This window comes from Podarcis erhardii (genome assembly GCF_964252035.2).
Source record: "Podarcis erhardii genome assembly, chromosome: 7".
Classification (NCBI taxonomy): Eukaryota; Metazoa; Chordata; class Lepidosauria; order Squamata; family Lacertidae; genus Podarcis; species Podarcis erhardii.
Window position 1 is genome coordinate 69,414,901 of NC_138511.1, and position 27,567 is coordinate 69,442,467.

The 27,567-nt window shown below is 43.9% G+C and overlaps 1 protein-coding gene across 5 annotated transcripts; it reads right to left on the reverse strand.

Moving 5' to 3' along the window:
- Window positions 1-4,167: 4,167 nt before the first annotated feature.
- On the reverse strand, window positions 4,168-27,114 carry GMEB1 (glucocorticoid modulatory element binding protein 1). Of its 5 annotated transcripts, XM_081869068.1 has the most exons (11): window positions 27,007-27,029; window positions 26,233-26,306; window positions 21,923-22,089; window positions 21,337-21,422; window positions 20,543-20,667; window positions 17,851-17,954; window positions 16,285-16,439; window positions 13,477-13,605; window positions 11,328-11,465; window positions 8,321-8,443; window positions 4,168-6,192 (listed from the first exon to the last, which is right to left on the reverse strand). In XM_081869068.1, exons 3-11 carry the CDS (start codon window positions 22,048-22,050, stop codon window positions 5,486-5,488), a joined length of 1,695 nt encoding a protein of 564 aa, XP_081725194.1. In that variant the 5' UTR covers window positions 22,051-22,089; window positions 26,233-26,306; window positions 27,007-27,029; the 3' UTR covers window positions 4,168-5,485. The 5 variants fall into 5 exon arrangements, with proteins under 5 accessions (XP_081725194.1, XP_081725192.1, XP_081725191.1 ...); XM_081869066.1 differs by lacking the exon at window positions 26,233-26,306 and having other exon boundaries at window positions 21,337-21,419; window positions 27,007-27,114; XM_081869065.1 differs by lacking the exon at window positions 26,233-26,306 and having other exon boundaries at window positions 27,007-27,114.
- Window positions 27,115-27,567: the final 453 nt, after the last annotated feature.

Sequence of the window (27,567 nt, forward strand, 5' to 3'; positions counted from 1 at the left end):
CGCGGTGAGAGACCGCGCTGGGGGGTGGGAGAGGGGAAGATGCGGGGGCAGAGAAAAGCATGATGGGTAAATGTGTTGAACCGCTCTGGGAAAGGGGTGGGGCGATGGAGGAGGAGGAGGGAGAGTTGTCACTAGCGCCCCCTTCCGGAAAGGTGCTGTAAGTTTTATAATATGTATAAAAATGCAGCCAAGGAAGACGGGGGAGGCTGTTAATTTATTGAAAGGGGGCCTATGCCTTTAACAACCTTGGCTGCTTTTTTATTATATTTTTAATAAAACGCGCGCACACACGCACAGCCATGGGCGTACCCGGGGGGGGGCAGTAAAAAAAATAGAAATACTTAACTAACTGACCAATCAAGTCAGTTCTGTCCCCCCAACCAAAAATCCTGGCTTTGCCCATGTATATAGCTTAAGGCCCTAGCAGATGCAGGTGGCATCGTGCACAGCAGTCTGCAACTGGAGCCTAGGCTTTTCTCCGGAGTCATGGAACTGTAAAGTTGGAAAGGATGCCCCAAGTCTCATCTAGTCCATTCCCTGCTCAGGAGAATAGTGAAGACTGCAGCAGAAATAATAAATGAAAAAATTGGGATGCCGCCCCAAATTCCCTCACAGGAAATTACAATGCAAACTCCTGTGATTTTACAGGTCAATGGGTGTTGCAAACAGATTTTTCTTTTCCTGAAGCAAATTAACATGGATATGAACACTAAGCTTCTGTTAGTTTTCCAGAAGTGACTTTTACATCTTGTGAAATACCACATAAACCTTGGAAATTATCAGGTAAGGAAACTTTGGGGAAACAGAATAAAGTGCTCTCTGAATGCAGCCCTAAACAGATGTTATAAGAATTTTAAGGTCTTATAAATACAAAATAGATGTTCATAAATGTACCAAGCAAACACATACAATTATGTAAACCACATGTCAAACCCAAAGAAAAGTCCTGAAACCATTTTCTCTCCCAAAATGACCTCAAATATTTCTCTGCAAGGTTGAAGGAAATGGGAAATCTCATTGTCTCTTACACAAATCCTGTCTTAAGGGCTCATTTAAGATATGAATAGGGTGTGAGCCTGTGACCTGTGACCTGGATTTAGGAACTGAGTAGTTATCGTAACTGCGGGAGGCAGTGGAAGACAGAAGTGCCTGGCGTGCTCTGGTCCATGGGGTCACGAAGAGTTGGACACGACTAAACGACTAAACTTTCCCAGTAGTGATGTATGGAAGTGAGAGCTGGACCATCAAGAAGGCTGATCGCCGAAGAATTGATGCTTTTGAATTATGGTGCTGGAGGAGACTCTTGAGAGTCCCATGGACTGCAAGAAGATCAAACGTATCCATTCTTAAGGAAATCAGTCCTGAGTGCTCACTGGAAGGACAGATCCTGAAGCTGAGGCTCCAATACTTTGGCCACCTCATGAGAAGAGAAGACTCTCTGGAAAAGACCCTGATGTTGGGAAAGATGGAGGGCACAAGGAGAAGGGGACGACAGAGGACGAGATGGTTGGACAGTGTTCTCGAAGCTACAAACATGAGTCTGATCAAACTGCGGGAGGCAGTGGAAGACAGGAGTGCCTGGTGTGCTCTGGTCCATGGGGTCACGAAGAGTCGGACACGACTAAACGACTAAACAACAACAAATGACTAAACAACAAGAAGTTATCACAACAAAAGTGGTCAGGATGACCAGGTAATCCAATCAGGTAACCTGGCAGACAGGAAGAAACAACACACCCAGATTTCCGCCCCTTCTCTGATGTATTAAGGGGGTGGTCTTGGGCTACACCCCTTCTGTGATGTATGTATGATGTTTCTAGGGGTGGTCTTGGACTCCAGGGTGGGCAATTTAAAATGTCTATATAAGGGTTTGTGCGCATGGCTTGGGGTCCCTCCCCCCTCCTGTGGGGGGGGGGAGCACCCTGTTGCAAAAGCTTTAATAAAGATCAGATGCTTTGCTTCTCAACATTTTCTGGTTGGTATATGTTTTCTCGTACCGATAAGAGAACCTACAAAAGGACTCTATATGGGCTCTTGGGTACCCCATAAGGGAAAAGGAGCAGTTTTTCTCTCATAACACAGACAAACCACTCCATACAAACAAACAAAAGAAGTCCAGGGAGGAATAATTCATGTTTTATAGGCCCTGTTTTAAAACAGCTGCATTGGTTGCCAATTCATTTCCGGCCCAATTCAAGGTGCTCCCATTAGTGTTTAAAGCCTGAAACCAGTGGCTCCCAAACTCCTCCCGCCATGGACCACTTAGAAATTGCTAAGGGTCTTGGCAGACCACTTAATGATTTTTCTGCATGTTGTAGCAGTTGTAATGAGCTGGGCTAGATGATGTATAGTTTTTAATTGTACTTTTATTGCTTTTTTATTTCTTATATTGTATGTATCTTACTGAGTTTACAGTTTGAATTCCACAGAATTCATATTGCATCCACAATAAAATACAATACAGTATGAGAAATAAAAGAAGCAATAAAAATGCAATTAAAAATCAATATGAATATTTAATGGGGACGTGCCACAGACCACCTGAATGAGCCCTGAGGACCACTACTGCTCTGTGGACCACAGACTGGGAGCCCCTCTACTCTAGGACTTAGGCCCCAAATATCTGAAAGACCGTCCCCATCCCTGCAGACCTTCTCAGGTGTTTAAACTGGCACAAGTTCCACCATCCTCAGAGGTTCACAGCAGTCTCCTCCCAACCTCCCAATCCTTGCTCAGCAATAAACACAAGCTTGCCTTGTACAAAATGCCATCACTCAACACAGCCTCCCACACCAGATCGTTGTGAGGATGAATGAGATAAAAACTGTGTTTTCTCTTTCTCAGAAGAGTTCTGAGAAATTGCAAGGAAACAGATGTAACAGTTGATCAAGAACCTATCGCTCTTCATTTGGCAGGCATGAAACCCATAGGTCCATTTCTAAGGTAACTTCACACATGATGCAAGTGCACTGGCAAGCACACCCAGACGATAATACGTTTGCATTTCAACGTTTTTTAAGGTGCATACTTTAAACCTGTTGTTTGAAGTGACCCCTATGACAGGGTTGGCAAGACCTGAGACATGCAGAATACCTTGTTATCAGAACTCTAAAATTAACAACTGGAGCCAGGACACACACACACAAAGACACACACTATGAATTAAATAATTCAGAACCCAGAACTCTCTTCTGAATCCCTGAACTGAAGTGAGATCACAGTACTCTTGACACACACAAAATCCACTCTGAATTCATTTCAGCAGTACATTTTAGGGGAGTAATGCTCTTGTTGACATTGTTAATTGGGGTTCAGAAATCCAGTAGATCCAACTGTGCCCTCGTACACCCTTGGAGACGCCCACATGCCCAGTGGAACTGTGAATCAACAATTCCACCCACCAATGGGAAAAAAGTCAGGCACCTCCAGAAAAGGGGTTATAAGTTGTATGTGTCTATTTAACACTGGATAGCCATTCACACTTGAGTGCAAAAGCAAACTGAGATTAGCAGTGGATAGCTGACCCAAGTTGCGCTTGTGCAGCAGGAACTACAGAAAGTTGCCATGGTGCATGTCTAAGAGGTGGAGCTGCAAATCAGCATGAATATCACCCCTGCCTGCCGTGAGCTTATACGGTGGCCTTAGGCAAGTCAATCTTTAACATGGAGAGGTAATAGTTGCCCTCTGACTGCAGAGGTGAAGGGAAGGACATGGCATTGCCAGTCCAATTGGAAGTGTTTCATAAACAGTGTGGTGTCTCCAATGTTAAGTCCCAATCAGAATAGAGCTACAGAAATCAACAGGCACAACGGGTCTACTCTGATCTGAGCTTAGTTGGATACAACCAAGGCTTTTTTTTTCATCCAGAACTCAGTTCCGGCACCTCTCGGGTAGGAGCCACTGCCATTCCAGGAGAATGAGGGAGGTGTTCATGGTGTGTTCCGGCACCTCTTTTTCTAGAAAAACAGCACTGGATACAACCCAGTCTACATATCCATTAACTGAGTATCAGTATGGTGTCACGGTTAGAATAGGATAGCCCCACACTCCATTGAAGGCACTGAGTGATCTTGGGCGAGTTACACCCGCAGCCTAATCTACTCCATGGGGTTGCTCTATGATAAATGGGTGAGAGAGGAAGAACCTGATATAACCATAATAATCCAGTTAGCCTTTGGTTTCTGTTTTAATTTTTAATGCAAAAAATGAACAAACAAAAAAACAAATGGCACTCCACCCATGCCCCAAAGTATTGTATTCTTACTGCTGGCTTTAGAAATTTCTGTCAAACAGATTCCCCCAAAGTCTTCTCATTTTTCCAATTTTTAAGAAATGAACCAAGTGGGAAGGGGGGAGGGGAATCCCTTTTCACTCCTTCCCCTTTCCTTAAGGAAACGAGAGAGGGAGGGAGGGAGGGAGAGAGAGACCAGGCAGTCACATTGCTGAAGTGATGTGCCAGGCTAGAATTCTGTTGACCTATTTCTCAAAGTGTTAGGAACACCAAACATGCACACACACACACACACACACACGTATATATATATATATTTATCTAGTAAGCTTGGTATGGTTCCCAGCATGCAGAGTAAGCAGCAGGTATATTGGCCTGCTGAGCCCACAGCAACAGCACAACCCACATTTGATACATCCAGGACGACAATCCAATACTCAAAAGGGCAGGTGGTGCTTGGGTGCTATGTCTGATTTGTGTGTATGTGTGCGTGTACGTGCAAGGTTTAAGCAATTCTTGAAAGTCTCGTAACTGCACCTATTGAAAATAAAAACCACTGGGGAAGGTTTGAAAAGGGAGAGCTGAGAATCCAGTTCTAGGAGCCACAAAAGGGCAAAAACAGTTCAAGGGTGTGAGCTGCTTCAGAAAGATGAAGACAATTAAACAAAAAACAAAAAACGTCAGCATCTGAGTGAAGGGGACTGTGGTCTCTCAAATCGGGATGAGGTGAGGGGGTTGCAATTTCTTTTTCTCCCCCTCTCTGCAAAAATCAAAAGTCTAGCACAGCTGATAAGGTAACACAGAACGTAATTTCTTACGGTGGTTGAGAGCAGGGGAATAAGTAAGGATCCCATTTCCCCACAATCACTCTCATCCATTAGTCAGATGCATTTCGGGTACCCGGCTTCATTAATTTCTAAGACAAAACAACTGAAGTGTAAACAAGGTGTAGACAAAGTGTCTTTTTCAAAACTGGGTCTATGGGCTGTAATCACACGCTGTGCGATCTCGGTAACAGCAGGGGCTTGTTTCCCTTCTGTGGGAGTGCTTAGGATTAGGCAGAATAATAAGTTTCCTTTCCCTTCCCCCTTCAGTAAAAATGGACGCTGCTCTCTCCCATGTGAAAATCTTTGTTTTCCTTTAATATCCTATGGGAACTTACCTGAAAGGCTGTAAAAAAGGAAAGAAAAAAGGGAGGCAAAACAAATAAACAATCGATGAACCCCAAAGCAACATTACAATCTGGCTTCTTGGCTAGTCCTCCAAGACCACAATCTCTACGTTGTGGACCTGATGCTGGTGCTCATCGACCTCAGCCACCACCTTCTCCTCAGTCCTCAGTTCTGTTCCCAGAATCACAGCTTTAGCCCCGGATTCCTCCGACTCAGCTTCCGGATCAGGTGCCGGGTCTATTTCTATGATGGTCTGTCCTTCGTCTGAAGTGCCCTCGACAGCCTGGAGAGTAGAGGTCAGGCCAGACTCCATGGCCACCAGTTCCACAGGATTCACCACTGTGGCCACATTGGCAAGGGTGCTGCTGTCCTGCATGGCAGCTGAACTCAGCAGGGCCAAGCTGGAAGACGGGTGAAGGGTCACCGTGTCGGAGGAGCTGGTCTTGGAGGAAGAGACCATCGTGGCGTAGCGGAACAAGTGTGAGCCTGACGGCAAAGTATGGACAGTCACTGGGCTGGAGCCCTGGCTGATGGTTGCCATTGGAATGTTGCCCACAGAGAACTGCTGCCCCATGGGTGCAATGGTGATGGGCGAAATCACTGTGAACTGAGGCTGCTGGATGGGGGCGGAAGGGCTCAGGACGGTGGCCGAGGCTGGACGCTGCAGCCGGGGCCTCTTAGGCGGCTTGGGAGTGCTGACGGGCATGAGGACCACGTTCTGAACAGTCTGGGACTTTAGCTTCTGATCCCTGGCAAACTTCTTCTGCTCCTCCAGCTGGCGGTCCAGGTCTGCAAGGAAAAATTAAGTTACACAGTCAAACCTTTGAGAAGCTGCCAAGAATACAGGGGCTCCTCAAAGCGCCAATGGGGGGGGGGGGAGTGAGAAAAACAGATTATTTTCGCAAGAGTAGCAAAGCAGCTTCTTGGCAGGGAAAGAGTTTTCAGCCACTTCTGCTGCTCCCCATCAAAAGGATGGAAAGGTGGGCGGAACAGATTGTCTCTGCAGACAAATCCAATTCTTTCAGGGAACAAAAATGGGAAGGGGGTAGGAGGGGGGAAATGACAGCCAAGAATCTCCCTCACTAAATACTAACCTCCCAAGAACAACGCTATGGAGGGCAGGCAACAAGCTATTCGAATGAAAGATGCATCGTGTGTTAAATATTCAAGCCTACAACATGTATTTAAACCATCAAAAGTGTCCTCAAACATCAGAAAACTGTGGGAAGAGGCTATCATACTTGTGTACAGAAATCCAGAGCATTGGTGTGCAATTCATACCTTCTGGCAAGAAATGGAAATCCATACATAGCTAATACTAACCCTACTAATCATCTTAAATTTAAAAAGTCCCTGTACACAATAGTTATCAAAGGAAGTGGAACACACATCTGCACACATGCCCAAACATAATCATTGGTATTAGGTAGAGAAACGGTGCTTTAACTTATGGAAAAACTAGGTATGAATGCAATTAAAATGCACATTTTAAGAATGCCAGTACTCTTTTGTTTGTAATTTTATTTGTGTGTCGCTTTTCTACAAAAAAAGAAGGAAAGAAACCATGCCCAAATTAGCTCATGACAAAGAAAACAGGAACGCATTTCAAAATCAAACCATACAGGAACAATTTTTTAATAACATGACACAACAACAAGACAATCAAATATAACAACATACAAACCCTCCGCCAACATTTTAGCATTGTAAATATAGCAAAAGTATATTAACAACATCCAAAAGCCAAAATAATAAGTGAGCTTGGTCTAAGAAAAGCCCCTCCCATGATGTTGCTCACAATCTCTCTCCTAGAGCAGCTTGTAAACTTCTGAAGGCAAGGGGTAGGATAGCCGGAAACACCCCCCCCCCTCATATTATCCTCTCTGTGTGTGGGTGTTACTGTGTCAGGACTTTAGGGACCAAGGAAAGGGAGTCACAGTAACAACAAAAGTCCTCTAACTTCTATTTAAATAGCAAGGGAAGCCACCATTGGCATCAAAGGGAGCTTTCTTCCAAATGCATAGAGCAGGTAAGATGAGAGAGAGAGAGAGAGAGAGAGAGAGAGAGAGTGTGTGTGTGTGTGTGTGTAACCATAAAAGGGGAAATGGTTAAAAACTCCCCACAGTCCAGACCCTGCTCAGCATCTCCCATGACTGCTAGACTGCTATTTGCATTTTTAAAAAAATGATTGTGGGAAATATAGTAAGAAAGGGAGGGACTCAGAATGGCAATAGATGTTAACTATTTTGAGCCAATTCACTGCCAGGACCTCTTACTGTAGGAAGCCTAAATCCTGGGTCCTTGTGGAGCTACGGAACTGCCCTATACAAACTTGGATCATTGGTTCACCTGACTCAGTACTGTCCATTGTGACTTTCCCAACACCTGCTACCTGAGCATTTACCGAAGTTGCCAAAGATTGAACTTGGGAATTTTTTATTTTGCATGTAGAACATGTGTTCTACCACTAAGACATGGATCTTCCTGAAAAAGGCTACAGCCTTGCTCCATAACTTACTGTAGCGGGGGCTACTTCTACCACTACAACGACTACTGGGGCATTGCTTCAAGAAGAAAGGAGAGGGCTGTCTTGCAAATGCAAGTTGCTGTTATTTTTTTAAAAATGACAAGGCTAAAAATAGCACTCCTGGGCCGAAACTGTATAGCAGGGAATCACACTGTTCTCACAGAATATTTGAAAAGGGGGGGGAAAAAATTTACAAAATGATACAGGCATTGGAGAACACTGGCGACATCAACGGAATACGGGAATCCAAACACTTTAGCAGAAGAAGGGCAGTCTTGAGAAAAGTTGACTAGGCTGTGAGGCGAAATGAACAACAAAAGCACATTTATTGCACATTGAGATGATAGATTTAGAACAACCCAAGAAATGTGCTCCCAGTCATTAACATACCTGCCAGAGTATAAAGAATCTGTTCTTCTCCCTGCTCCGTTTGACTCTTCCTGTTGTCCAGCACTCTCTTGACAGTGTCCATCAGGCCAAAAGTGTGAGCAACATTATTTAGGACAGCAGCATCTACAGAAAAACTTCCATGGGTTATTGTCTAGTTTTCTAAACGGAATCCAACATCCAGACACACAGAGAGAGAGCACCTCATCACAAAGAGCTTGAACCTCTTCACCAGTACTGCATTACCTAATGCTTCTGCAGCTAACACAAGTGACCTTGAATGAAGTACAGAGGTCGTTTACATAATCTTCATTTTGAATATTAATAAATACAGTGCAATGGGTCAAGATTTACATCAGAAGGAAATCAAAATCAAAAGCCATGAAAAGTTCCTCTTGACAGTTCCTCTCACGAGAACCGCACATGGAAAACTGTTGTTTTGGGATGTCAAAGCATCTCTGCTGGCATTTAACGTTGGCAGTGAGATCCTTGGATATTTGATTAAAAGCAGAAAATAGGCCTTTGAGGATTAGGCCTTAAGAGCGTCAGAAGAGTCCTGGTGAATCAACTAAAGGCCTATCTACTCTAGCAATTTGTTTTCCACAGTGGCCAGCCAGATGACTATGGGAAGCCCACAGAAGGGATACAAGGGCAATCGTATATCCCACTGTTGTTTCCCAGTGACTGCAAGTCAGTGGCATGCTTGTGCAAATGCAAGTGAGAGCTATTTAAACCATCCATGCATCCCATCCACATCTGGCCCATTTACAGCACAATCTGATACAGTGGAACTTTGGTTCCTGAATGGCTTAGTTGACAAACAAATCGGCTCCCAAACGCCGCAAACCCGGAAGTAAGTGTTCTGGTTTGCGAATATTTTTCGGAAGCCAAACGTCTGTTTTGGCTGTTGGCATTGTTTCCAGGGCCAATCAGCCAATCAATCAGCCAAACGTTTTCAAAGTCGAACAGACTTCCAGAGCAGATTGAGTTTGAGAACCAAGGCACCACTGTATAGATTTACTCAGAAGTAACTCCCACTGTGTTCCCTAGTTTAGAACTGCAACCTATGAAAGTAAATCCTGCGCAGTACCCTTATAACAATCAGTTGGCACGGAAAAGCTCCTGTTCTATTTCATTTGGTCAATGTAAGAACTATTATTAAATTAGAGCTTGTTTTCTCTTCCCTCCTCATCTCTTTTTCCTTTTGTGTTATGTATACCCGTTGGCAGGGACTGGTTGAATTGACTTTATTGTTATTATGTAAACTGCTGTGGAAGTTTCATTGGGGAAAGAAATCGTTTTAATTAAAATAATAATAAACAAAACAAAACCCAGGCATCTCAAAGCAAATCCCCATGTTACATTTTTATGCATGCTGGTTCGCATGCTGTGTGTTAGTGACAAAGAAATCAGTTACATTTAGCATACACACTCTCTTTCTGTGTGTGTCTAACCTAGCACGTTGCAAGGATAAAACAGAAGCAGGAGAAACATGTATGCCACCCTGACAGTGGCGTAGCATGGGGGGTGCAGGGGGGGCCGGCCGCACCGGGCGCAACATCTGGGGGGGGCGCGCTCGCTGCCTCCGGAGTCACCAAAGAGCCTCGGGCGCAGGCTGTAGCAGAGCCCCATGTCTCGCGGAACCGACGAGCTGTGCGCGCGTCCGGGCTGAAGGCGTCCGGCAGGCAGCGGCTCTCAGTGCTGGCCGCGGAGGGAGCGCCAGGCAGCCCCTCCTCACAGCCCTGCCGCCACCGCTGCTGCTGCAGCTGCTGGGCCATGTTGCATTTTCCTCGCCTCTCTGCCCTCCTCCTCCTCTGGGCAAGCGGCGTCATTTGGGCGCCAGCGCCAGCGGCAACTCGCCTCAGATCACCTGATCCCGCCGCCGCCGTGGCTACCTTACCGTAAATACCCCAGCCCAGGCAGCAGCAAGAAGAAGCTGGCAGCGGCGGCAGGTTAGGGGCGCAAATTACTTGCCTTGCCCCGGGTTAGGGGGCGCAAATTACTTGCCTTGCCCCAGGTGCTGACAACCCAGAGCCGCTGCACCCTGAGCTCCCTTATGGAAGAGTAGGATAAAACACAATAATCCATCAAGCCAACTGATTACTGTATTGTACTGGAGACTTTTCTCTTATGGCTAATGTAGCCCTGAAAAGGCAACCACAGCAACTAGAAGGACAGAGAAAGGACTTTTACATCACTGACCCCCAAACCTCCAATGGCCTTCACCAAGAGTTCTGAAAGCCAAGAGCTGCTTATGCCCACCTTCCCGATTCCGCCTACAAGACTCTTATGAACTGCATAGAGTAGTCTAGTAGCTTTAGGGGGAAAATGATTTAGGAAACAGAATGTTTTCACTTGTTGCCCTGTTTTACTATAGAAACCACTTGAGAGAACTTTTTTTGTTGAAAAGACAAATATAAATATTCTAAAGTAATTATTTTCCCCACCCCAAGTGGTCAATACCTGGTCATGGCACTTCCCAGATAAGCTCGCTTGGCATTGATGTTGATGTGTTTTTGGCATAAGGTGAAGACTGTATTTACTTTTATTTGCTTGGCCATTCCAACATGTTTTATGGCTGGTAACAACACAGTACTATGCATGTCTGCCGAGAACTAAGCCCCATTCAGTTCCCCACTAGGGTGGTTTATGGGATCGCAACATTAGTATTGTTTTACAGCCATTCTGGATTTTAGTGAGTTTTGCTGTGGCTTCTGCAATTTTCAAGGGTTGTATGGAATGATAATCATACTCAGAACAAACTCACTGAAATGAATAGGTATGACTAACTTAAGTGAATGTACTGTGAGTGGAACTCAGCTGAATAAAACTCATTCTTAAGTTTCAAACCATACACCGCCCTGAGAGTCCTGTTACTGAAGGGAGGATTATAATCTGTCTTATTAAATACAGTGCACAGCTACACGTCACAAAGATAAAAAGAGCATGAAAGTCTATCCCACTGGTAGTCATTTCATATTGACATGGAGACTGCTGACCTCCTACCCACCGGTAACCTGGAAGGGTGACTGGCCAAGCCTCTGCTGAACACCTCTCAGCACCTCTTCTATCTCCTTCTGAATGTTGCAGACAACTTCTTCCATCAACCCCACATCAGCGATTCCTTTCCAGAACATCAGTGTGTCCTCTGGCACAAGGGAAGAAAAAGATTTGGAAGGAAGGATCAGTTGGCAATTGCACTGCAATTGCACTGCAAAGCTATACTGACAATCATGCCAAGACCAGCAAAACATTGTATAGCAGGAGGCATCTCTGGAAACTGGCTTCTAAGGCTGCAAAGCTGCACACATTTCCATGGAAGCACGTGCTGCTAAATTTAATGGGGCTTAGTCATGAATAGGCTTGCATAGAACTGTGCTGTAAAACTAGCCATCAGGGCACTCACCCTGCAAAAAATAATAATCAAATTCAACTCTGAATAGAGAGCAGTACTAGGGAATTCCATATTGCTATAAAAGCTACATTTCATGACTTCTAGAAGTTTGTTTTATATCCCATCACCCTGCCCCCAAATCATTGAAAAGCCTTTAAAGAACAGCAATTATAGCAGCTAAAGCAGCAGCATTAATATCTGAGCACTTGGAAGTGGGCATTTTACATCTGCATTCCTCCCATGTGTCTTCACCAGCCTCCCAAAATCTGTTCATCTTGCTGTGTGTCCTTTTTCTTTAATTCTCACCCATCTTGGACACACTGTCAGGTTGAAAAGCAGCATATATTTCACATAAAGCAATATATGCAAATCTGGGTTCTTTTTGTTGCTTGAACAGTATGTTCTAAATAAGACAAATGAAGCCATCCTTGTGGCGGAGGCGTTGGATATTTTTAAAAATAACAAATCACAGGGCATTACACATGGACTGTGCTGGACTTGGAAATATTAGACCAGCCTGTTGTTTTGGACCTCCAGCCTGGATTAAAGAAATTCATGGAGGATAAGACTGTCAATGGAGGACTAAAAAAACAACTGATGATTTGCACAATTAAACAGCCACCAAGATCGAAAGCAGAGCTTTCCAAATTTTAGCACCAATTAGCATATGGCGCCTCAGTTTCCAAAAGGGGAGGGGGGCAGATTTTTCAAACTCAGTACTTCAGGCAGTTCACACATTTAGGTACAAGCCATCAAGCAAGGAGGCACTGCTGAGCAATGTGCATGCCTGTATGAACCAGCCAATAATTGAAATACAGTGGTACCTCGGGTTAAGTACTTAATTCGTTGCGGAGGTCCGTTCTTAACCTGAAGCACCACTTTAGCTAATGGGGCCTACTGCTGCTGCCGCGCCTCCAAAGCATGATTTATGTTCTCATCCTAAAGCAAAGTTCTTAACCTGAGGTAATATTTCTGGATTAGCGGAGTCTGTAACCTGAAGCGTATGTAATCTGAAGCGTATGTAACCCGAGGTACCACTGTAGTGTCCAAATAGCCGCCTCTAGCTGACAGCTGATGTGTCGCCATCTACAACAGGTTTGGGGAATCTTTGGCCTTCCAGATGTTTCTGGACTACAATTCCCATCATGCTTGGCCACTGGCCACATTGGCTGGGGCTGGAATCCAGGACCATCTGGAGGGCCGTGGGTTCTCCATCCCTGATCTACAGCCATGAAAATGATCTTCAGGTCAGCTCTCTGCTAACCCCACTTCTTCCCTTCCAAAAAAACCCCCTCTCCATGTTTACTATAAAACGATCTCACACAGCTCACCATCCTATCCATCAGACCCCACCTGCGAAAAACTCACTTAACAACTCAATATTCAAATCAGAATTTTGGAAATTCAAATGTTGAATATGGGGGGGGGAGCCCCATGGGTTTTGAAGTGTGGAGTTTTACACGCAAGTTCGATTTTTAAAACATGGGTGAAGTGTCCTGCCCCCTTGCAAAATAAAAATAAAAATCTCTAATATCAACTTTTGTTTTAGTGTTCAGTTGTAAAAAAGAGGTTTTAAATTTGTTAATTTATGGTTTTATAAAATTTCTTGTTAGTCACCTTGATTTCTCTGGAGAAAAGGTGAGATATGTTTTAAATAAATAAAATTACAAACATAGCTCTTTGCAGCATTTTGCTGCCTGAAGGTGGGGAGGGGGAGCCAGGCAGGTGGGCTGCTAAGCCATTCAGGCAAACAGCAGAGACATACCTGAAATCTCCTCTGGGTCCTTCTTGATTCCCTCCTCAGTTGCCATGGTGACTGCTGCTGTCAGAGCACGGTTCCATTCAATCCCTTCCTCCACACTCTCCTCAGACACTGTAATTTGAGTGATGCTTCCTGCAGAAGGGAGGATACAATTGAAGATGCTTCACTGCCCAGGCTGTCACTGTAGCTTCCCCCTACACATACACACACACACGACCACCCTGATTCGTAATACATGGATTGAACTAAGCAAAGTAAAAAGCCAAGGGCCAGTTCAAAGACCAATAACGACAGCAGCTGACAAAACCACAATACCCTTGTTGTATATTCCAAGCATCAGCCATGCAGATACTGAGCGGGTGTAATTGTCTTTTAAACTATGTCCACTTTGGGTAAACAATTGGGGGGGGGGAGTTTCCATGTGGAAGCCATAATGGGCTGGTTAAGGGGAAAAAACAAACTTATCCAGAAGCAACAGTGTAATGAGGGAAGCCAGATCATATTCCCATGCTGACTGAGCACACCTCTCTGCCTGCAGGCTCTTCGATGTTCTTACGCATGGGCATAATTTTTTCATGTGACCTACATGCGTATAACTGTCATGTATAGGCCTGAGCTGCACAAGCCAATATTTCACATATAGTCCAGGAGGTGACCTATGCATGTGTGATTTTACATGTGTTTCCCCTATCCAACTGGAAGAAGGAACCATCTATCTCTGGCCTTGAGATGAGACAAAGATGACAGAAGGCAAGGCTCACTTATTGGCCCAGGCCATGGTCAACCAGATTCATGGAAGAAAGGGACCATGATGTGCTCTAACGTCCCAAAATGCAATAAGATCAAGATCTCAGTTGCACCACCACCAACGAGCAAGGCACTGAATTAACAAAAAGTGTAAAGGAAAAAGTAAATCTATGGGAACAGAAGGAATTTCAACAAATAGTAGATTCTCAGGTACAGCTGGAGTGAGATGTTATGGGTTTGTTTTGGTTTTGTTCTTGTTTTTATTACGTATTTTATATTTTTACGTTGTGAACTGTCCACAGATGTAGGATGGTACACAAATTCAGTAAATGCATAAATAACTTTTATGTGCTCATCAAGCAATGGAGGATTACGATAAGAAAAATAGTCAAATATTTGTGTGTATGTGTGTGTACTGCCTACAGACTTATATTAAGTGGCTTGGGCACAGTTTTATGGTAATGTCTGAATTTGAGAGACATGGGTTTAAAGGTTGGCAACTGGGGCTTTATGATTAACATACTGTTTCTTACCCATCCCAAGCCTTTGAGATGAGATGAACTACAAGTCAAAATGAAATAAATACATTTCAAAAGGAACCAAGGTATTTGACTCCACATAGGCAAAACAAGCTAAATGTTTGAAATGTAATCACAGGACAGCTGATTATTCTTATTCTTATTTTATTTTACACATTTGGTGGAAGTGAAAGACAATTCACATTTTTGGTATACACTCAGGGGCATGAGTACTGTAATGTGCCATTTTGCAACTGCACAACACAATGGCATGATTTAGTATTGGGCAAATTGTTCTGCATGCTGAGAATCTAATCTTTCTTTCTTTCTTTCTTGCAAGATTCTAGTCCATATCGATGCACTTGTAAGTGTGTGGGCAACATTCGGTGACATTTCAGAAGCCAGCAGGTAATCCAGACAGGATGTCCAGTGGTCAGGGGTAGGGCTTCACTGCTCTGCTTGGCATTTTGCTCCTTTTTACAACTAGGAGAAGCAAAGTAAATTAAGCAAATATATGGAATTACAAGCAAATTTGCATGATTTATTTAAAAAAATTAGCTTGTACTGGCACAGCATTTGGGCTATGTTGGTGAAAACATTTCTTTTTAAAAAAATTTGATGCAAAATGAATAAACCCAGGTACTGTGCATAAAATGTACCAGCTGCGGACTGAATCAGGATCAGATTGATTTAATGCATTTTTTAAAAGCTTCAGTTCCACCCACAGATAAAGACTTTGAAGCTAATCTTCTAACTGCAGCAAAAAAAAGGAAAAAAGAGGAAATGGAAAAGTTTCTCTCACTAACATGACTAAAAGTTGACTAAAAGGTTGGCGAAATATCATAATCTTGTTCGTATGAAATAAGGAATGCAAATTAAATGAAAAAACCCTTTCTTAGAATTTGTATTACAAAGGAACTCATGCCATGTACTGTACGTGGCACTCTAAAAAACAACAACCCTTTTTCCTTCCTTTCTTTTTGAAGCTGCAATTGTTGCCACCTGTAGCATGAACAGTGGTAAGGCTCCAGAGAGTATGAATTTGCCAGAAGAAAGCCTGAATGGTTTAGTTGTAAAATACACCATTCTGCACATTTTTAAGAACCAAAAATAAGGGGGAGGATTCAGCACACTGAGAAGAAGGTTCTCAGTTGTCTATACACTTAAAAATTGTTTCCTGGAACCATAGAAATTCCCATTCATTTGTCAAGTGTTTCTCAAAGAAAGAGAAAAACAGTTCAGAATTCATTAAAAACAGAGAGATCCAGCAGTGGGTAGAGCAGGCGGGGGGTAGGTCCTCAACAGATAAATCATTATGATTTCCCCAAGGATAGGAAATTCAGAAGGTCTACTACTTTCGCCCTATTCCCACTTTACTGTTCTGTCACTGGGGTCCCTCCCAGGCAAAGTAAATCTCATGGGGAAAGGGAGTAGGAGAAACTGTTTTAGCGTTAGCTCATTAAGAGAAGACAGGATGAAAGGGAAATGGTAGACAGCAGTGCCCCATGGCAGGAATGAATTCTACTCCTGTTCACCTGTTCCCTACCGTCAGCGGAGGTGGGAGTCTGTACCAGGCTTTGCTGCCCTGGCACCGGTGCCCTGGCACTGCTGATCAGGAGGTCAAACTTGGTGCTGCGACAGGTGTTTGTGCAAACCTTGTCATGCTGGTAGAAGTCAATTTGCCCAGAATCCATCATCTTTCTGCAAAGAGAATGGGGGGAAAAGAAGAGATCGTGGGAAATGAACCTTCTGTTTGGATTCTTGCCTGAAGTCCTCAAGGCAAAAAGATGAAGCATTTTTGGCATGGTGCATTTTTAGAGGCACTCAGGGCCCTGTGGTACTGGGCACTTTTGCAATCACACAGAACAATGCCAGAACTTGGTATTGGATGCATTGCTCAGCATGCTTCTTTCTTGTAAATTTTACCTGGTGCAATTTTTGCCAATGTGGTGTATTGGTTAGAGCATCAGACTAGGACTTGAGAGACCAGGGTTCAAATCCCCACTCAGTCATGGGTGGCCCTGGGCTAGTCACTGTCTCAGCTTAACCTACTTCACAGGGTTGTTGTACAGATAAGAGGAAGTGGAAAAGCAAATACAGTACCTTGCAGTCCTTGAAGGAAAGTGGTGTATACATGCAATTAATTAATTAGCAAAGAAAGGTTAGAAAAGTTTATGGGCAAAATCTCAGAAGCCAATCGGGAAGCTGAGCAGGCCTTTCTGTGCCCATCATAGCTCTTTGCCCTCTTTTATAACTGCAAGAAACAGACTAAACAAATCACAAATTTGCAAGATTTATGTATTTATTTAAAATAGATATTTATCCCACCTTTCAGGGTATATAACTGTGATTTATAAAAGTTGAAGAATTCAGATTTTGTGGGGACAACCCCATAGCAAAAGCTCTAATAAAAAGGTAAAGCTCTAATATGGTTATGTGCTCCACACACACATTTAGTCCAGGAAGGATTGTTTCTGGGACTCAGCTGCTTTCTGACTCATCACCAAAGCAAGCCAACCCAGAATTACCACTGGCATTGGTGAGAAAGAATGGCAACTCCATGAACACCCCCCTTTTGTGGCAGGGGACACTGCCGTCAAGTCAGCTGTCGGTAGGAAGGACTTGGCAGCAACAGTACCCTTGATATCCTGATCCAGACACTGTTCTCAACCCCAGATTTAGTCTAGTGTGTGGGGGCTGCCATGGAGCGATTGCTCTTTGTTCCATTACTGAGGCCAAGGTATTTGGAATCTCAGTAGACATCAGGTCCAGGGTATCATGGTCAGAGGAAATGCTCATTTGATAGAGACTGCATGTCTAAACACAGCCCATGCTGTGAAAAAAGTGCTAATTATTGGCCACTCCCTCCATTTTTATTGTTCATATTTCTGCCCTACGACACTCTTCCAGCGTTCTTTGAGGGAACATGCAATTGCCAAAAGGATTCAATCCTATCTTAAACATTTGTTATCTCAAAGTGCACCATGCCAAACCCACAGCACCACTTTTAACCAACAAATGAAAGATGGGAACTTAAATGGGAGCAGGAGGAATACTGCACAGAAAATTATGCTTTTGGTGGAAGGCTGCTACAGTGGCAGAAGGCTATTACCTCAGCATGATTCCTCCCAGGCGAATGGCTCTCTTCCAGTCCTTCAGGGTAGATTTGCCAGCCAGATGAACAAAATGCTTTGGGCTGATAAGTTGATCATTGAACTAACAAAGAGAAAGAAGAGGGTAAATGGGAGACACTCTGTCTCATAAGCCATCTCCAAGTCAACACATCAGCCGCCATCAATCACAGGTGGACATTGATCAAATCACACCAGGAACTAGTGAGCTTAGTTTTCACATCTAGAGAGAGAAAGGGCCAACAGGGCTTCCTTTATCCCAGTATCCTATCTCAGGCCAGTGGCCCATCTAGTCCAGCATCCTACTCTCACGGTGGCCAAGCTGATGCCTGTGGGAAACCCACAAGCAGGACTGGTATTCAGAAGCATACTGCCTTGATTGTGGAAGCAGAGCATAGCCATCATGGCGAGTAGCCATTCATAGCCTGGTCCTCCATGAATTTGTACAATCATCTTTCAAAGCCATCCAAACTGGTGGCCATCACTGCTTCCTGCGAGTTCCACAGTTTAACTTGCACTGCATGAAAAAAGTACTATATTCTCTCTTGGTACCCTCTCTTACACTAATATATTAAATGATGCAAGGCCATCTTTCTGCTCTTCTCTCTGCAATGATCAGATACAAGGGAGAACAGGCAGGATACTGTATCTTTAATACCGCTTTCTTCATCCTATATGACAAACAGCATTGCAAAAATTTCATCTCCAACACTGCTATTACAGGTTCACCAGGCTTAATCAGGATCAGAGGGAAATGCTTTGAATGCCAATTGCTGGGAAACAAGAGTAGGAGAGTTGGGAGGGATTGTGCCCTCGCATTTCGCTTGTGGCCTTCCCAGAAGCATCTGGCTGCCCATTGCAGAAAACAGGATGCTGAGCTAGACAGGGCTTAGGTCTGGTCCCACAGGGCTTTTGTGCTCTGTCATTCTTTGCACCTGATCATCTGTTTTTATTTGCCTTCAGAAACAAAGCAAAACATCCCAGGCAATAAGAAACGAAGACAGTGGCAATGACACTACAGTGGTACCTCGGGTTAAGTACTTAATTCGTTCCGGAGGTCCGTTCTTAACCTGAAGCACCACTTTAGCTATGGGGCCTCCTGCTGCTGCCGCGCCGCTGGAGCACGATTTCTGTTCTCATCCTGAAGCAAAGTTCTTAACCTGAAGCATTATTTCTGGGTTAGTGGAGTCTTTAACCTGAAGTGCATGTAACCTGAAGCGTATGTGAGGTATCACTGTACTATGAATTGCCTTAGGCCAGGGCACAACTCACTTGTGAGCCCCAACACTTGCCTCAAAATACGGCATCTCCTCCTTCAAGACTGAGGTCAAGATACCCTGCATTCCTATTCTGCCTCAAGTGTGTGGTTATAGAGAAGTTGTGAGGCCTCCCCTTCCAAGTCATTTCCATAGGCACCTCCTGCCATTGCTTCAGGATCCAATTATGCTACCGCCCTGATAAGCTGCAGGGCTAGCTTACAGGAAACGGAAAAGAAGAATCAGCAAACTGAAGCAATTTCAAGTCTCACTGGAATTGCAACTGGGTCCATCGCTGGATTAATTGGACTGAGTGTTCTGGTTCCCATTGGTCAGCCCTGTGGCGTACCAGAGAATCAGCAGACGTGGTAGGCATGCTAAGTGGGCCAGCTCAGCTATTCATCCACTTTAATCTACTTCCCACCACTGACTAGTTGGTGTGATGTGCTTTCTCTAATGTTGGGTTAGAAACTGGGCCCCTTTTACCATTACCTCCATCCAGACTTACATGCCAGACTTTTCACATTTGTCTTTCAAGTCTTTATCACAAAATGTATGGATCGTGGTGACCAATGAAGCACCTTCAGCATTCCATATTCTCTTTTCCCAACACTGCTACAAGATGGCCCCTGCCAGTTCCCTATGAGCTGGGGCATACAATTACTGGCTGAAGCCAACTGCCCAGCGTAAACAGGTTGGAGGCAAAAGAGAGGCTAATGAATAAGATGGTTCAAACTTCCCAAACCCTTACATGTGCCCCAGGTGGGATTTCCATAACAAGAATCCTGCTGAGTCAGATTAGAAGTCCACCTAGTCCAGCATCCTTTTCCTACAGTGGCCTCCAGAAAGCCTACAAGCAAGATTCTGACTCCTGAACTGATAGTGCTAACACTAGGAAATGTGCACACACACAGTCCCACTATCCAAACATAGTACATTAGGTGGGTGTCCACATAACGAGTTGGCGATTTTCATTTATTCCAACGGGGAAATTTCTAATGTGTTCCGGCCACAGAATTTTGACCCCCAAACTATGAAAAAAAACTGTAAAAACCCTCCAAAAGGCAAACAAGGAAGGAAACAAAATGCTTTCTTATTTATCCAAACACAAAAAAATTAAAGCTTGCTTAAGGCTGGTTATTTGCTTACAGTACTACACATAGGTCCAGCTATTTGGATATCTGAATCTGCAGTGTGTATAGTGCGGTTTGGGTCCTAATTCCTTATATTCAGATAATTCTGTATAATGAGCATTTGGAAAGTGGGGCCTGCATGTGCTTCAAATAATCCTACTATAGAAATTCCAGTGAAACTAGAAAATAATAAATAAGTGAGAACAGTTATGTCAAAAAAACAAGCAACAGAGAACGGGGGAGGTGGGGGGGAGCTGGCAAGGACAGTTTTACTGTGCTGTTACCTTGACACATTTGACATTGATTCCTGGGCAAACAAATTTCTTCCAGAGCAGAATGGCTTTGCTCTCTCCACAGGTGATGGGGTAGGCAATCTCAATTTCTTCATTTGTTTCGATGGTGCTGGGGTCTGTTGGTAGAAGCAGGCGAAAATAAGAGACAATTCCTCTGCAAAGCACATGCCATTTATATAAATATATGCTGCTGCCTTGTATCAAGTCAGACTACTGCTTCATCAGTGAGCAGCAACGACACTCCAAGATCTCAAGCAGACATTTCCCCCGGCTTGCTTACCAGATATCCTTTTACCTGGAGATGTACAGATTGAACCCGAGACCTTCTGCATATAAAGTATGTGCTCTACCACTGAGCTACAGCCCCTTCCTTAAAGGGAGAGGCAAGTGTTTGGCTCACTTAACCAAATGCACCAAGCTATGGTCGCACAAACCGGAGTGTGCTGCACTCAGAGAAAACATTGAGCTATGGTTTGATGCTAACTAGAAGTAAAGGCTACTCTTCTCACCTTCCATGCAAAGGGGAAAGGGATGGCATGATCATGGTTAACCATGACTTATCATTACATCTGAATGGAGTCTCTGCCTACATTAACCATAATTGCTTCTATAAGACCTTGTTTGAACTGGTTTTGAACATAGCACTCTTATTACTACTCTTGGGGCCCTAACTTCATATCCACCCAACCATGGGAGTAGTTGGTACACAAAAGCCGCAAATTATGCTCCGTGACAACTCTGTTGAAATGGTGTCAATGCATCATATTGCCACAGAGGAAACTTACCAATGCCTTCTTCAAGCTTGTGTATGGTGTGCGTTTCCACGGCCACTACAGCCGTACTGGTCTCAGAGCTCTCTTGATAAACCCTGCTGTGAAAGTACCCACCGGTAAGCGCATTATGTAAAGCACAGAAATGATTTTAGAGCTTTGCATAGCTTGAAACCAGAGAATCTGAAGGAAAACTTGCCTCCATAATCAGCCTGCTCAAATGCCAAGATCACCACCCAAGGCCTTTCTCGGTGAGTCAAGTAAAATGGAGTTAGTTTATAAACTAACTTTCTCTTCCCAACCTCAGCCCCTAAATCATAGACTGGGGGAAAAACCTGCAAATACATGTCCTCTATCCAGCTGTGAAATGAAAGCTCAAAATTGCATCCCTACAACATACTGGTATTCCCCTAGCATTTTCAGAACTATTTTGGAGGCATGAGATCTAGAAACTTTTAGTTGAAATTCTCTCTTGCATGCAACTGCCTTCCTTTATGTCTACTGTGTGGATTTACATCTCAACAATTCTAAATGCTGCATCCAAGACTGAATTTTACACAGAATCACAGAAACACACCTAGCTGATGACTTGCCAACTTACCCTTGTGGCACTGGCTGCAGTTGTAATATCACCTGAGTTTTGGTATCTTCTGGGTTTCCCCCTTCATTTCCTTCAGTTGGCACAACGACAACATCCCCTACAGGGATGCTTACTTCAGCATTTGCCATTTGCCCACATGAAGTCCAAGAGAATGGAAGACAAGTGTGCTGTAGCAAGAAATAAGAAGGTGACTTTGGTGTTTTTTTGCAAGGACAAACAAGTTATCATCTCTGGCCAAATAACGAAAGAGATTTTTTCTAGCACAACCATAACATGTCACAAGTGACCACATGCACTACCACTTGTAGCAACAGCTCATAAAAATCACATTTGAGTTGCTCAGTTAATCTTTAGGTCACTGAAGTCCTGGGAAGGGAAAGGTGCCAAGGCTTTACTGGCTGCACTGGCTTGCCCAAAGTTTTCTCTTCTTTTTCTTTTATATATATTTTCTAAACAAAACAAATTCCTTCCAGTAGCACCTTAAAGACCAACTAAGTCAGTTCTTGGTATGAGCTTTCGTGTGCATGCACACGAAAGCTCATACCAAGAACTGACTTAGTTGGTCTTTAAGGTGCTACTGGAAGGAATTTGTTTTGTTTTGACTATGGCAGACCAACACGGCTACCTATCTGTAACTGGAACTATATATTTTCTAATACAAGTACATCTAAAAACTGCAGAGAGCATTCATCACCTTATTCAGAGACATGCCCCTTTCTCTCAAACTGGTGCAATATGGTCAGATGCAAACAAAGACAGGGCGCCTGCATTTTTGCCAGCTGTGTAGAATGAATTTCAGCAGGTATATCTTGCAAGACAACTATAAAAGATGCAGGAGTCCTATCCTCTTCTGGAAGGACCACATTTTTATCTTGCTGCAGAACTAGCAAATTTATTCAACCACTTCATTGATTAAGGGCTGCAATCCTATATACAATTTTTTGGAGTAAAGTCCTTTAAACTCAACATGACTCACTCACATGCATAGGATTTCTCTATCAGATTTATTTAATTAAGCAACAGTCATAGCAAGCTGTGAGCCATACCACGTGCCGTAGAGTAAAGACAGAAAGTAACACTCCTACGATTCCTCCCACAGAGGTCTTCAAAATTATATTATGGGGCAATGAGAGCATAGGGAACACAGACACTCCAATGAGCGGTTCAAGATTCAAGAGATTATATATGCCTGTGCTTTCTCTCTGTCCCCTCTCTGAATCATATTAAAGGGTTCAGCCAAAGTGAACATGAGTGTCCAAAACTGAAGCCCCAAAATGTTTGATTTTTGTGTACATCTGTGATTTTTATTTGGTTTTAAGTTGCATTACTTGTGTTGTGCTGTAACCTGCCCTGGAACCTTAAACTGAAAAATGAGCAATAAATATTAAAGCAATAATGTTAATAATAATGCTGCATTGGTCTTCAACTAGTGGGTCAGGACCACTACCAGGTCACAGGCTGCACTGCAACTCTGCTATGGTACAGCTAAATAGTCAAAATAAAGAAATGATTGCTCCCTAAAATGCGTGTTTGGCTGAAAGGTAGGTAGGTACCAGGTTTGAAATGTTAAAAGGCTACTGCTATAGTGATCATAAGTCAGGCTAGGGAAGACAGGAGATGCAGACTGTCTGGGCAGGAGCCCACCACCACCATTCCATGTTGCTAAAAACTATGCTCCATTAACTTCATTTTCAAAAAATAGCATACCCTCCATCCATTGAAAAGCCAACATGGCTCCCCCCCCCCGCCCCAAATGGTTGATATTACAAAAATGCAGTTGTCTGACAATATTAATATTACAATGCAAAATGTACTTCAGCGCCTATCATGTGTGAAATGGCAGGCTTTGTTCAACATGTTGCCTTAGTTTTCATGCACTTTAGAAGAAGTTTCACAGAAATCAGTGGGACTTATTTCTGAGTGGACACTTATAGGATTGCCCCACACAGTTCTAAAGACCCTGAAGAAGACAACACTAGGAGCATTGTTTTAAGAAGGCATCAACAAAACGCAAACACAGTATTTTTTACAGAGACCAGTAACAAAAAATAGGGACCGTCCCTGATAACTATAAAGAGTTGTGTAGCTTGGTTTATTATCACAGGCAGAGTACATACTATATACACTGATATCACATTCAAAGCACATTTCCCCCATCAAATAATTATGGCCACTGTAATTTAATCCTCAAAGGAACAAATTCCCTGTAATCCTTAACAAACTACAGTGCCCAAAATTCTTTGAGGCAGAAAATGGGTTTTGAATGTGCTTTAAAAGTGCAGTGTATATATATTCTTAAAAAACTGTCCATCTAGCTCAACAGTGTTTGCTCTGACTGGCAGTGGTTATTCAGGGTCCCACCTAGAGGGTCCTTCCCCATCCCACCTCACCAGCTACCAGCTATTTTCAACTGAGTGACAGGGTCCCAAACCTGGAACCTTATACTTTCAAAGTTCTAACACTGAGCTATGGTTCCTCCCTATTAAATTTTTGTAGTATGTGGCTCTTATTGATAGAAGAGTATCTGTTCCATTATTCATTTGGCTTGGTAAGACACAGAAATCAAAGCTTTTTCTTTTTTTCTTTTTGTTTTTTTTGGCATTATGATCATAGGAATAGCCCTCAGGGGTCTGACAAACTGTCCATTTGGTCGGTTATCTTATTTCCACGTCACGATACCTCTGGGAAGTCCACAAATGGGATATGAGCCAGCAGGCATCTACTGTTGGGCTTCCCTATCAATATACTTTTTAACTTGGAGACATACTACCATTGAGCCGAAAGTTGCATATAGCCATCATGCCTCATAGCTGTTGATAAACCCATCCTCAATGAATTTTAAAATAATCTGAGCTAGTGGTGGTCACCCCATCTTGTAGAAATGAAGTCCACAAATTAGGCACTTTTGTCTGTTAAGATACAGGGATGAAGGAGTAGATCTGGAAGTTCCAGTTACAGATAGGTAGCCGTGTTGGTCTGCCATAGTCAAAACAAAATAAAAAAATTCCTTCCAGTAGCACCTTAAAGACCAACTAAGTTAGTTCTTGGTATGAGCTTTCGTGTGCATGTATCTGAAGAAGTGTGTATGCACACGAAAGCTCATACCAAGAACTAACTTAGTTGGTCTTTAAGGTGCTACTGGAAGGAATTTTTTTATTTTGTTTTAGATCTGGAAGTTAATTGTTGACAACCAAGTTCAGTAAACAATTTATTAAAGGTACTATGCATATTTACTGAAAAGAAAAGTTCACTGATTTGAAGTGATCACAATACTTGCAGCCTTCCTAGACTCAGAAGTCCTACTGAATAGTGTTTACATCCAGATAATTATACAGCAGACCACAGCTGCAGTTTCAGGTTGATTTGAATTAATAATAAGTAGAGTCATAGGCATTGATTATGTTTGACAATTCAGAATGCTTAGCTGCTTATTATTATGGGTAAAGGGTGTGCTTTCAATGTTGAGATAGTCCATGAAATCATATTTCTGCCTTTATCCTTCCCATCTCCTTCAAGCAGTTAACAGTTAATGTTTGCTCTTTCACAATCCTCTCTCCTTCAGGTGAAAAAAACCCTGCTTTCTTCCACCACCAATTTTCCATAATCATATAGCCCATAAATTGAAGCCATAATGAAATGATGAGACAAACACTCTGGGTACTGGGAAACAGGCTTTTAAAGGATTGGGATTCCAGCTGGCATATATCTTTGAGATAAATTGCACATTCACCAGAACTGCAGTCTACATCGGGGTCATCGGAGGAATAATTTTGTACCCATTGGCATCGCTACGTCATTGGCATAAAAAAGAAGATTGCACATTTTATGGTTTTTATTGATATCTAATCCAGGAATCACAACTACCCTTTAATCATTATTTATCTTTTACAAATGAAAGCCATTTCTTGCCTACACACCCACCGCGCAGATCTTATTACATCAAAACTATTTAAGGTATAGGACCTAAAGCAAGGGGATACTTCTCCAATGATGCAGTTTAAACCCATAATTTCCTCTTGAACACAAACTACCCAAGCACCATGTTTTGAAGTTAAGTTAGGGGCCGCCGCCACATTCTGTGGGAGCAAGTTTCATATATCGTTTACGATTTGCAGAGGTATTTCCGTTATATACTTGGAAGGACAGTTGTTTTATGCTGCTCTTTGCTATAACTGAAATAAATAAATAAATAAATAAATAATAAACCCAGCGCTAGAAGGCTTTTCCAGAACTTTATTCCATTAACTTTGAGGGGCTTTATAATGTTTTTATTTAAATGCTTAATTCCATCCATGTCTGGCATTCCTCACCTTTTTAGAGGGTTTCAGTTTCTTGAGGAACACATTATTTCTTTATTAAGAGCCTCAGGATATGAAGCTTCTCCCTCAAAACAAATAAATAAACAAACGTGCAGCTATATCAGTAATATATTGACTCTGCTAAAAGGCACTGCTGTCCAGTTCAGGAAAACAATTTTTAAAATTTGATTTTTTAAGAAAAAGGTGGCAATTTCAGCAGCTGAAGTGATCCTTTTCCCACCATTGGTCACTTCGCCTCTGACCAGAGCATCTCAGCTCAGTATTATTGTCGTCGTCATCATTATTATTATTATTACTATTTTAAAAACCCCAACCCGTGCCCCCAAAGTGCCTGAGGGAAACCCTAGAGCGCGGCTTCCGCTCCGCGCCCATTTTCCCTGCCCTCGAAGCCCCCTCACAGGCCCTCAAGATGGGGAAAGAAAGTGGGCGGGGATCCCCGGAGGAGAGGTGTGGCCTCTCCGCGGCCACGCCCACTACCACCACCTCCCTCTCGCTCCAGGCCAGCGGACGACGCGCCAGCAGCCTCCTCCTCCTTCCCCCCTCCCTCCCTCTCTCCCTCCTTCCCCCCTCCCCTCCTCCCGCAGTGGCGCGGCGACGTCCGCTCTCCCGGCGGCGGCACGTACGGCGGCGGTGGCCGTGCGCAACTCTAGGCGCAGCCCCCCTCCCTCGTCCCTACGCACTCTGCGTCCCGTCCTGGTCCCTCCCGGCTCCCGTAGCGCGGCGGTGGCGGCAGCAACGTCGCCCTCTGCTCCCTCCCCCCCTTACCGTCTCCGAGCGGCCGAGTCCGGGGCTGTTAAGCAGTGGGGGGGGGGAGGGGGAGTAGAAGGAAGGAGCGAGCATGCGCAGGAGTCTCCACGACTCGGCCGCCAGCACTTCCGGCTGCCTCCTGCCTTAAAGGGGCCGCGAGCAATTAGTGCTTTTGCTCCCCACGACCATAATGTGGGGGAGCTCGGATTTAACTTTGTTGGGGAGGCGGGTGGGGCTGGGCTTGCAACCCTTGGGGAAATTGGTCGGTGCGAGGCGGCGGGTGGTCGGGAGCCGGTAGGCGCTTCTCAGCTGCACCAGCCGCAACGGGGCCGCCAGAATAGTATCGTTGCTTTTGCCATTATTCATTATTCTTCGTCCAAAGCAGCGCGTAAAAAGTAACACGCAAAACTCCTGACACCTCACTGCCTGCATGTATTTCTTACCTCGTTAAGGCCGCTGTCAGATGCAAGGGAGTATCTTGGGAGTAAGAGCCCCTTGAACCCAACGGGCTCTTACTCCCTGATAAACATACATAGGGCGTAGCTGCCCCACCTCCCATCCACAAAAATTATTGAAAAG

Bases quoted from the DNA above. Each gene is read 5' to 3' on its own strand.
- GMEB1 (XM_081869065.1), bottom strand. From the start codon at position 27,081: ATGCTCGCTCCTTCCTTCTACTCCCCCTCCCCCCCCCCACTGCTTAAC. The intron at 17,955-20,542 runs GTAACAGCACAG...TCTCTTTGTTAG, and splicing joins TCAATGTCAAATGTGTCAAG to TTCAATGATCAACTTATCAG. The intron at 11,466-13,476 runs GTATGTCTCTGC...CCCTTGTGCCAG, and splicing joins GGACCCAGAGGAGATTTCAG to AGGACACACTGATGTTCTGG.